At 36.5% G+C, this 12,470-nt stretch overlaps 1 protein-coding gene across 6 annotated transcripts in view; it reads left to right on the top strand.

The window, feature by feature from the left end:
• LOC306856065 (E3 ubiquitin-protein ligase NEDD4-like) overlaps positions 1-12,470 on the top strand; it is a gene marked incomplete at its 5' end in the record, with an annotated part of 82,926 nt that overhangs the window by 7,189 nt on the left and 63,267 nt on the right. For all 6 annotated transcript variants that reach the window (XM_079395060.1, XM_079395058.1, XM_079395057.1 and 3 more), the window contains one exon: positions 5,331-5,404. In XM_079395060.1, coding sequence (XP_079251186.1) covers positions 5,331-5,404 — 74 coding nt within the window. The remainder of the gene's footprint in view (positions 1-5,330; positions 5,405-12,470) is intronic.

Raw genomic sequence — 12,470 nt, forward strand, 5'->3', positions numbered from 1 at the left:
CATAACATTATGAATGCCATTGATATGGAAATGCTTCCACTCAGCTCAGCAGTCTTGATTATGTAACTGCTGATGGAAGCATCTATACAAATGCTTTGGAAATCTGGGTGTTTAGCCAGGTTAAAAACGGTCATTGTGTAACGTGAGAAGCCCTTTAATAATAACCCTGTAGTGAGAGCATAGATCTTTTGAGTTGTATTTGATCGCTTATATGAGTCATAGACTATCTCACAATAGGAGAACTCACCATCATAGAGTTTCTGTGATAGACCATAGTAGGGGTGTAGCAGCCATTATTAAACGTTGTCTTAAGGAATCACCGTACAATTAGGCTAGTTTTGGGTGCATCTGACCTGATCAGATGTTTCTTAGGTAGCCGTTATCTTGCAAAAGAAGACAATGGAATAGAATAGAATGCATGGGTGTCAACATTTTTAAAAGACTATTTTTGTATTCATACACTATTTTTGACTTGCAACGTTTGTGACAGGAAGTTTAAAAACAGCTTGAGATGCAAAGCAACAGCCAAAGACATCCATCAGAATGTTAGTGGATCTGTGTAATTTTACCATGCAGACTGTTGACCAGCTTATTTATTTATTTCGGTGCATTTTTTTTAATTGATCATTTTATTTGGCAAGGATGTATTGCTAAATGACTGTAGTCAAAATTCTATTTCAGATTAACGCTGTGCTTTTGAAACTTCAAACTTCAATTGATCAAAAAAACGTATTGTGGTTTCCACAAAAATATTAAGCAGCACAACTGTTTTCTTGAGTAATGATGCTGGAAATTCAACTTTTCATCACAGGAATGAATTGCATAAAAAAAATTATATTAAAATAAAAAAGTTATTTAAAATTGTTACACTGTTTTACAAAATTACTCTTTTGCTGTATTTGTTGATCTAATATGCAGCCTATAAGCATAAGAGTACTTTAAAAAAAAAAACATTAACTCGTAAACTAGATGAATAAATTCCACCACTAGATTGTTTTATTAGTTTTGGTTCATTTGTTCACATTGATGTGTAAAGTCTACTGTTCTCTATTTTACACTTATTACAAAAAATACATAATCTATCAAAAAGACTAACTCTGCTGTGTTCTAACCAATTTGCGTATGCTTAGAACGATGGATTTAAAAAAAAAGCAGTGATTTTTGTGAACCGTCAACATTTTATGTCTTGCTCTTGGGAACTGCTCTTTTTACTGTTGTTTTAAGTGGCATTTAAGACCATATTGTATTGCAGTCCTCCCATTAGAATGACCCCAGCAGACCAAGGTTTCCCACTTGAGACCTGATGATATATGACTTGGACATACCAAACCTGTCATTGAACTAATCGCTGGGTGTGCACAGGAAGCCAGTCAGAGCTCAGCTCTCTAAGAGGCTCGTGGAACCTTAATCCTAATTATCCAGCTTGACAGCCACAGCCTGAGTAATACTTTCCTGCCATCTTACGTCGACGCAAAATAAAATCAGCTGCAGCCCTGAGACTTTATTATATCACTCAAATATGTTAAATAGGGTTGCAAAGCAAAGCCATTCCTTATTTATAGACTTGAGCCGGTAGAGTTTTGTTGACGTATACATTCCACTTTATTTTGATTGCATGGGTTCTTTGGTGATTTTTACAGTCAACTCATCATTGGAGTTTGTTGTGGCTGACGTAACCTGGTGGTGGTGAAACATTTGAGCATGGTGGTAACCAAAATATTGTAGGCTCAAATCCTGATCCATCAGCCACTTAGTTCTTGAGCAAGACATACTCCAGGGGGACAGAAGATGCTTTGGATAAAAAAATCATCAAAATGACTAAATAGTAATCTTTTTATCTTTCTTTCTTTATTAAGGATGCATTAAATTGATCAAAAGTTGCCTTAAAGGTGCCATAGAATGCATTGATACAGTATTTTAAATAGTTCTCTGATATCTACACAGAAGGTATGTGGCTTAGGTAAGGGCAAAAAATCTCCAGAAACGATTTTACATGTCCATTTACAACCCTAGGATTTCTCCCTAGAATGAAACGGTCTGTTATTGGCTTATTTGGCAGGGTCATGAATAATAATGAGCTCTGCTCTGATTGGCTGTTTCACAGTACGGCTCATCAGCAAGAAGGAAGCACAGGGAGGAAAATATATATTTAAATACTTTCTCTCGCAGTTATATCGTCGGGTAATTATACTGTATATAAAACGCGGGCATCAGGGAGCCGTTATTAATATGCGAGGCATTGAAACTGCTTTTTAACGATCCATCGATCGCGTTATAGTTCACTTTCATAGCGATCACACAAACTATGTTTACATTATGGAGCAACAGTACTTACCACACATTTCACAAGATCAGATGCTTGTCAGTGGTGCTCAGGATCTGTAAGTCATTCGCCATCATCCTCATCTCTCTTTACTGAGAGTGAAATCTTATGTACTGTAACAGGCTACCGCTAGCAAGGAGCTAACCATGTCCCTTTAGTGGCTCGCGTTATTTGCTTTCTGTGCCTTTCTGAATACAGACACCAACCCATCCCTGCACTTCACACCCCCTGCACGGCCTGGAACATAACATTTATTTTGTTATTTTCGCTGTTGTCCGTGCTTGTTTATTTACAATACCTGCAGAGCTTCTGATGGTTCGGCCGTCTTAGAACAAGGGCGGGTTTATGCAAATGTTGGGGGCGTAGTGATCCCGACTGTTGCGTCACAGTCGGTGTTATGTTCTGATTCGCCTGTTTTTCAGTGGTCTTTTTTAATCACGAGATTTACATATGAAGGAGGAAACTATGGTGTTTGAGGCTCACTGTATGTCATTTCCATGTACAGAACTGTTATTATTTAAATATACCAGGGTAAAGACAGTTTTTCATTCTATGGCACCTTTAAAGACATTTATAATGTTACAAAAAAATGCATTTTGTTATGTATTTTGACAGTAACAGGAATAAAAAGTAACAGCCATTTTCCTTAGATATTTCTTTGATTTTTAGTGGTTTCTAGTGTCCTGTTCTAGTCCTTCTTCAGCAGTCCTGGCCTTCATCAGCAATACCAATGAGTTATCATTCCCTCTAATGGACCAAACCCAGCCATCATCTCTGCCTGACCAATTCATCTCCTTAAGTGTCTGGAGTATATAAAGTAGGCAATTAAATGGAGTTAGAACGGAAGGCGAGTTTGTAACTCTGGGTCTTGCTTGCCCTTCTGTTGTGTTGTATCTTTTAACCTCAATTAGAGAATGGTGGGGAGTTCAAGGAAATAATCGTAATTACAAGCGGGAATGAGTACTGCCGTGTCAAGTATTATCTGAGAGCTTCAGTTTGAGTTGAGTCTCAAGGGTAAGGATTTTTTGTTATTGAATTATGTGAGGAAGAGGTTTTAGCTCAGTTATAATTCATTACAAGGGTCAAAAGAGTGTGTGTTTGAATGCATGCAAAAGGAAAATGTGCATTTGCAATTCTTTCGTGTCAGATGCTTTCTTTCCAAAATGACCTGCAAAAAAAGGATATGAATTATTGGTTTAAACCAACAGTTGCTACTTGTCTGAAAGCTTAGGTCAGTGCCATTGTGATTTCTGTTTAAATACATATATGTGGGAAATAGGGCCGATAGACTATGCCAACGTCCATCGCCAATGGCTGATAGACATCACGATGTTGAGCCGGCATCGTGATTCTACGCATCACATACCCCCCGCATCCCAGTACTGTGTTCGGAAAGAAAATGCCGTTTAGCCTACTACGGGACCCCAAAAGGGAATAAATACATGATGGGAGGAAAATATATATTTCAGTAGCCTAATTTCTCTCGCCGTTATATCATTGGGTAATTATACTGTATATAGCCTAAATTGTGGGCACCAGGGAGCCGCTATTGTGCCTAGCACTGAAACTGCTTTTTGTGTGATCGCTTTTTAGTTTCACTTTCACTTTTGAGATTCATGATTGCATGTACTCTGTTTATACTATGGAATGGCAGTACTTGCCACACATTTTACGAGATCAGATGTTTGTCAGTTGTGCTTGGGATCTGCAAATCATTCGCCATCGTCTCAAGCTGGTCGCACACTGGATGAGAAGCTCAGCGTCGCGCCACGTCTTTACATTGTTTTGAATCGTTGCTAGGCGCCGCCAGTGTGTGTACGCTCATAGAAAATGTTTGAATTTTAAAGATGTGGCGCGACGCTGCTCTTCTCGTCCAGTGTGCGACCAATTTATGTGGTAAGTGAAATTGTATGTACAGGCAACCGTTGGCAATAGTTATGTTTTCCTTGCTGTTCTGATTGAATACAGATTTACGCTTACCCCCTAAGTTTTTAATATTTTTTTTTTTTTTTGCCATGAATCCTCTGATACTGAAATGGCTTTATACATGAGCTTTATCATACTTCCCAAAAGAAAAACTTCAGGAAAGGTTTTCAAATTGTTATATTTAATTTTCTTCATACCAAATAGTAGCTTTCTGCAGAGACATCTAGCCTCTGTTTGCATATTATATGAAAAGCACAGGTCTGTCAGTTTGAGCCACCCGGTGGGATGACAGTAATACCCAAGTACCTGTCAGAACATAACAGCTTTTCTCATCTCATCTAAATTGTATTTGTTCTGTAATAATTAGGTCATATACGGCAGGCACAATAAATACAAACCGTCACACTAGTTGTTGTTTCCCTCGGCTGCACGAATGATGCATGTCTTGTGGTAATGCAGACTGTCAGACATAAATAGAAAGGGAGTTTCAGAGAGAAGTGGGCCTTTCTTACCATCTACAGTGTGTCATTTCTGGACTGGTGAGCTTCAAAAGCCGAGAGGGTGAATAAGATGCTCATTGTGTGATCGTGAGTGTGATGAATAGCTATTGAAAGCAGGCCGAGGTGATGTTGGGGGTGGGATGCACTTATGCAGAGTGGGAGTCGTGAAATGGTGGTTGTATCTATAGCTGGAGAGCTTTTGAAGGCCAATCTGATAACTTTAGACCACCTTATTCAGCCATAAGACAATAAACTGCAAAATAGTGGTGTGCTAGATCTAAAGGCCTTTGTTTATAGCTCCTGAAGGGATTTGTTTCTCACCAATGCTATACCATTAAAACAATTCCGTCTTAGTCCATCAATAAACACAAAAGCTTTCTTGGCTGCCGCTTCCTTCTAATTTCTTTTAAGATGCTCCTTTTTCATCCTCTCATGGAGGTGAAGTTAGGACGCTCTCACAACTTGGACTCAGCTAGGGCTACGGGGGAGTTTTTTTGGGGGGGGGTTTCTCTGTCTTCCAGACTTGTACAAGGTATTGATTTATTCATGATGGTCTTTTCTGTGTGTGTCATGTTTTGCAGAATGAATCTCGTATACTTCGTGTCAAGGTCATTGCTGGCATTGATCTGGCGAAGAAGGACATCATTGGTGCCAGGTAAGGAAGAACTAAAGGATGCGTCTGGAGAGGCGGTGAACTATCGCACCTGTTCAGTCTTTTCGCTCATTCATTAGCAAATGCAAATGTGTGAGCCCGCTTGGATGTGTGTGTGTGTGTGTGTGTGTGTGCATGCATGAATGTGTTTGTGTATTTCCTCGTTTATTTATGTGCCTGGATATTTATGTGCCTCTGAGTCTTTCTCTCAATTTAGACAATAGACTTCTCCAAACAAATGATCTGTCTGCCAGGAAAGGAGCACAAAGGGAAAATGCTTCGCTGATCTCATTTGTGCAATGTTGCAAGTTATTTATTTAACTTTGAAGTTCTCAGGTTCTAAAGTCAGAGGTCATAAATGACTCAGTGTCATTTCTGGACATGCCAGTTAACTGTGTGTAAGTTTGATGTCAGATGGGCGTTAGAATAGAGTGCATAAAGCTGATGTAATATTATAGGCCATTCACAGCATTTAATGCTAACTTTGCACTAGGGTTTAACCTTTTACTGAAATTATAGCAGTCAATATTAATATTAATTAATTGAATTTTGATATCATAAACAATGAAACTAATCAATTTATCAGTAGTTAATTTAAAATTATTTAAAATGTATACTTAATAAAACAAATTACAAAAATATTTATATTTTTTAATTTAAATTAAATTACAAACAAAATGAACAAAAAGATTTGAGAAATTGCTAGTAAAGAAAATGCAAATAACGCTTTGAATTAAACGTTAAATTCTGAATTAGAAATACTATTCCAGTTTTGTAAGATGCACACTTCAAAACTTTTTGTCACACCGTACTTTAGGTATCTAAAAGCAGATTGGCAGAATATGAAAAAGGAATGTTTTGTACTATGATACAAAATGTTTGTACAACAAAAAAACGGTGAACTACAACAAAGGACTTTTCATACATGCATGTATTAGGCAATCTTCAGCTAAAACAGTTTACAGTTATGGCCCTGGCAATGTAATTTGTCCATGACTGTCATTTATCAAACACCATTAGTTATCTAATAAATGACACGAGTTAAGGTAGAAAATGATAACCACTTACGTTTACAGCTGTCCAAAATGCAGTGTCATTTTACTACGGCTATTAATATTTTTTATGGGAATTTTGACATCCCTACTTTGGACATTTGCAAGTTATGTTTATACCATACAATTGTAAGACATTTGCAGAACCTAATAAAAATGTAATGTTAAATGCTGTTAAGATATCTAAATAAATTGGGTTTTTTTGTTTTTATTTTAGCTTCAGACTTGTCTTGTAGGAGGCTCAAGGCAGGTTTATCAAATTAACCTTTGATCCAAACCATTTAAATTCTCAAAAGGCTTAACAATTGACAATCTAGTCACAAATTTCTAAGAGTTGAACTTCAACTTCAAAGTGGAGGTGTCTTGGCCCTCTGTAATGTGTAATGAATATAACACTCAGATCAATACAGCCTTATCTGCAACTCCCCACTCTTGCATAATGGCTTTACTTTTGTTTTTGCTGCTTAACTGACCAGTGTATTTCCTTCCTTTTTTCTCTCACAGCTAGTCACCTTATTCAGTCCAAGACAAAAAAATGCCACAGTCAATTATTAGGTTTTTATTTGTGAGGAGTTGTGTGGTGTATTTGGGAATGATTCTATGTATGTAGCTGAAACTTAGCAACTGCGCTCACTTAGCAATATTATTTGTAGCTTACTGTTCAAAAGTTTGGAGCCTATGTATGTATGATATATGTTATATGATATGTATGATAGGTATGTATGTAATTTTTGTTTTTGAAAGAGGTCTCTTATGCTCACCAAGGCTGCATTTATTTGATTAAAAATACAGCAAAAATGTTATATTGTGAAATATTGCAATTTAATAAAATGTTCTATTTGAAGTTTACATTTTTGAATTTTAGTTTTATTTGAAAAGATTTTATAGCAATTTATTTTAGTAATTTAATTTAGTAGTGCTGTTTAATTTTTACATTATACATTTCTAATTATTTTCTTGATTCTTTGATGAATAGAATGTTAAAAGGAACAGCATTTATTTAAAGTAGAAATATTTTATGTCTTAAGTGTCACTTTTGATCAAATTAATGTGTCCTTAATTTCCTTCTTCCTAAAAAATATATATATATATATATTTATTTATTTATTTATTTATTTATTTATTTATTTATTTATTTATTTATTTATTTATATATATATATATATATATATATATATATATATATATATATATATATATATATATATATATATATATATATATATATATATATATATATATATATATATATATATATTATGGATGTTTACTGTCCCAGAGGATGCAAAAGTGTAAACTCCTACAAATGTTAATCTTGGCTAGTTGTCAAATTGGTACTCCAACAAATTGGTGGTAACTTGATATTAGTACAGTCGCTCTAAAATGAGTCAGTTTATTCAGTGGCCCTCTTGGCAACACCACCGGACTGCTATTTTCTTATAATGTGTGTATAGTAACCCTTGCGCTGTGGAAACTCTTGCGAGTGCACATTTGCTGCTGCCATAGGGTTAGGATAGTTTTGTAACACGTCTAGATTAAAAAAAACAGGCCATGCCTCGATCAAAAAGGTGACTGGTTCTTGTTACTGAAAAGAGGAACTTCCTTTCTGTCATATGGAGAATTTATTTTTCTGGTTCATTTTCTATGAGTGGTCTGTCTCCTCATATTAACCTACACTGTCATCAAAAAAACATTGAAAATAAACGCTAAATAGCACATTTTCTGCAAAAGCCAGTTTTTGATTCAAACAGGGGAAGAAATTGATGTGTAGAATGGCTTGTATGTCTTACTCATTTCGCTTTCTCAGTATTCTCTTTCTGCCTCTCGTGCTCCTGTGGTGTAGATGTCAGAGCTCCTTCTGTTCTAACTGGGCTGATCTACTGTAGGCTCCATCAGACCTGTCTGCTCCAATCACAGTCTTGGTGTGTGTGTGTGTGTGTGAGAGAGAGAGAGAGAGTTCACCTGTCAGCATGAGTGTTGTGTATCCCAGCATCCTATTGGCCACATTCTAATGCCATGGGTATCTCCTCTATGGGCAGATTGCTTCATGGCACGAGTCTGTATCTGAGTCTGGCGTGTTTGGTTCATGAGTACCATGCTACATCTGTGCTAATTAAAGCAAAAGACATGCAGCTGAGCAAATGGACGCCACAAGGCACCATCACAGATGTCTAAACGGAGAAAGTGAGGAGGATTTGATAGGACAAAATCTGTAGACTCCACACAGAACGTTTCCCTCATTTTTTTACCTCCTTTGACCTTGATGACCCATGTAATGAATAGCAAAATATACCTTATAAAACCATTTGTTTATTATATTTTACTTGTATTTAAATTTATTTCTATATTTTATTTAATGTTTTTAATAAATGCCCATAGCACAACATCACTGTAGTTTAGAGGAATATATTTATTCCCCTTGTTTAAAACATTTAACATCCGCAAGTAATTTCTGAACATTTTTGGCTATGCTGAAAACAGTTTCTCAGAGAGCCTTCCCTCTGTAAATGATAGCAAAAGCTGACCTCTTATTAAAGAAAAAATTATAGAAAGGAAAGGAGCATGTTATCTGGTCTATTTCAGATTTAAACGTGATATGAAGCATACTGCTTTAATTTAGTCTTGGCAGAAGGTTCTACAGAAAAGTCCTGTTCCTGTTTTTTAAATTTAATTTTTTTTTGGTAGCTAAGAGCTTTTACTTAATTGGTATTTTACTTTACTTTACTTTTTATTTTATATTATTTTGCCAGTAAAGAGCTAAAAATGGGAATCGTGAAAAGTGTTTCACCGCTTTTCCTTAATTGCTATGCATTTTATTTTAATTTATATTTTATTTTATTTTTCTTGCACTAATCTGAACAAAATAGATTTTGTGGTAGCAAATAAACAGTTTGTCAGTCTGTTTTTGGCCTGGGATTCTTATCCATATATTTGTTTTTTGTTCATCTTTAGTTTTATTCAAGTGTTCTTAAACCTTGTGTTGTCATTTGACAGCAGATTGCTATCAGCCTTAAAAGTCCTTGAAAAATGTCAATGAAGCTGCAGTTTTTGCACATGCAGTCGATAATCCTGTTCACCTTTTAGTTTACTTGAATCAGCTGAGATCAGTGAGATGAGTGTTCTCTGTCTCAGAGTCCCCTTTTTTATTTGTATTTTCCTCTGTTCCCGTCTAATTTCAGCTTTTTGCACACAATCAAGTACCGAGCCAAGTCCCCTCTGACAAAGTCGCCCATCTCTATGGTAACGGTGCACACTGTTAGTGTCCCTATGACACCTGAGCGGCTCCGTGGCCTTTAACACGAGAAAATGGGACCGTGATTTGGGCGTCTGGGGTTTCTCTAGTGCTGGCCAAGAGAATCAAAGATCCAAGAAATTCCAAAGCAGGCAGACTTTTCTGACTCTTGCCTCTGTCTTCAGGCTATTTTCAGAATGATTTAGCCATTTTTATCAGTTGTTTTATAAGTTTTTTTTATATTCATACACTTTACTTTTATATCTGCACATATAAATGCATCACTCATCACCTTTTTTGATCTTCTCCTGGAAATGACATTTCCATTTATAGCCGTAGAATATCCATCTGTTCAAAATGTGTAATATGTTTACAAAGGCGAGAGCGTCCAGTCTCAAAAGTGGTGTATTGTTTTATCCTAATCAAGAAAGCCGAATCCTTGCATAAACATTCAATTAAAGGTGACGGGAAATCCAGACACTGCAATTAAAAACCAGAGAAGGCAGTTTTCAGCTGCACAACAGACTAAAGAAAAGCAAGACAACTGTTCCAGAAGCCAGTGGATGAAAAATACTGAGCTTGACTTGACTGCTAATATTAGGGATGTAACGATACCATTTTTTCAGAACCGATCCGATCCTGAAAATTCTGAGTATCTGCCGATACGATCCAATCCGATACCAGCGTAGTTTTTTTTTTTTTTTTAATCAATGTAGAATTTCTATACTTCTGTGTGTGTTACTCTTTTGTGTGTTAAACACAATCTACTGCATATAGATAATGTCATTTTAATGAAAAATAACATGAAAAAATATATAATCATAATCTATGACAAAAATACTATTATAAATTTGGTTTATAATACAGAAAAAGATACTCTAGAAAAATCATGGGTGCACAATCATTTTATAAAACCTAGTGAAACATTTTTATTTACAATTAAAAGTGAATACATGCAGGACTAACTCTGGTGAAATAATACACAATGCTCTTTGAATTGTTGTAAAATACATTCATGAAAAAACAAGCGCAAATAAATATATAGGCTACTATAAAATTCAAATACATTTTTTAAATCTATAGCACAGTATTGAAGGCGGTAACATATGATAGGACAGAACAAGAAAGACTGTTATGAAATAATCTTTCATTGCGCAAAAGTATTATAATATGTAAGGCTCCAATATAGAGCAGCAGAAAGCGCTTATGCGCATCCCATGCGCAGAATGATGCACTTGAAGCGACACGGAGTCACAGCGCTCAGCCCTCTGAGTCCGCATAGAAACGTTGAAAGTACAAAGGGAAGAGATATTGATGCGTAGTGTATTAAATCTGTGCGTAAGTTTATTAAGCCTTTCTTTTAACCGTTTTAAACCTCAGTAACTGTGCGCTCTTGAAGAGAGTTTGACTGTAGTAACCGAACACGACACGCAGTTTGAATGCTGAATGGAGGATGACAGACAGCCGTGGCGGAGAGAAGAGTTTACCTGAACTTGAATTTAAAGACTTAAAAATTCGTCTGTACCTCAGATTAAACTACGGAACAGCTTCAGAACACTTGAAATATAGTGCACGACAACTTTATGGTGATTTATAATGTTTTTGTGCCTTTCGTGGGGCTCAACAATAACACAGAATAGTATACGCACAATATCGGATCTGACCGATATCCGATCTGCAGAAAATGACCGTATCAGAGTCGATACCGATCCTGAGTATCGGATCGATGCATCCCTAGGTAATATTGGGTTGCTATGAGATTGTTTCCAAATTACATAATTTAACTGGAAATTGGGATTTGACCATACTTTCATGCGTTTTGCAACATGTACAAGAACGTATAGATCTTATCTTTATATGTGAGACCATGCTGTCAATGTAGGGGAAAGGTGTGAAAAACCTCCCCACTAGACCCTTAAAAACACCCACTAGACCCTTACGGATAGTAAACCACCTGGGATTCAGTCAAATCAGCATTTCCTAGTAACATGGCCTGCTGTTTTTGCGTTTCCATTTGAAGTTTTCTGTAAATTCAGTAAAATTCTGTTGAGTTCTAAAAACAACGACCATGACATTTTCCTTGAACTTTGTGTTTGTTGTTGTGAAAATCTTTTCATCTCCTTGTCAATGTAATCCAAGGTGTTTCAGGTCTAAAATTCCATATGGAAACATAGGGTGTGTCTCAATCCGCTCCCTTGTTCAGCAGTCAGGGCACTGATTAGGAAATCGCTTGCTCCCTGAAAAATCCCACAATGCATTGCAAATTCTAGGGAGCTACGCTCTAGGCTTGCTGCGATAGACTATGTTTTCGGTGTTAAGCCGCAACACCGGTTACGTCACTTGCCCACCGTGGCACTGTCGTTTTGACTTTTTTCATATTAATAATAATTTAGTTGAGTTAGAGAACAGACTCTACAATTAAAAACTGAACGTGCTGCTCAATTTAGCGTGCCGAACTATAGTCGCATCACAAATCAGATTTCATTTATCAAGTGTGAAGATGAGTCGAACTGACTGACAAGAAGAGTGAGGTGAGACAGACAGGACGATAACGGAAGATTTCGTTTTAAAGGGGTCATATAATGCGATTTCAAGTTTTCCTTTCTCTTTGGAGTGTTACAAGCTGTTTGTGCTGTCTAAGATTAGAGCGCGTTCTCGTGTTCCCCGACAAGGTCAGCTGTGTCAATACTCAAAGCCACTATCAGCAATGCAGCGATCGGCTGGTGGCAAGACAGCAACGTAATGACATCATATCATTAAAATTATTATATTATTTTCAAGTTAA

The sequence above is a fragment of the Barbus barbus genome (genome assembly GCF_936440315.1).
Source record: "Barbus barbus genome assembly, chromosome: 36".
NCBI lineage: Eukaryota > Metazoa > Chordata > Actinopteri > Cypriniformes > Cyprinidae > Barbus > Barbus barbus.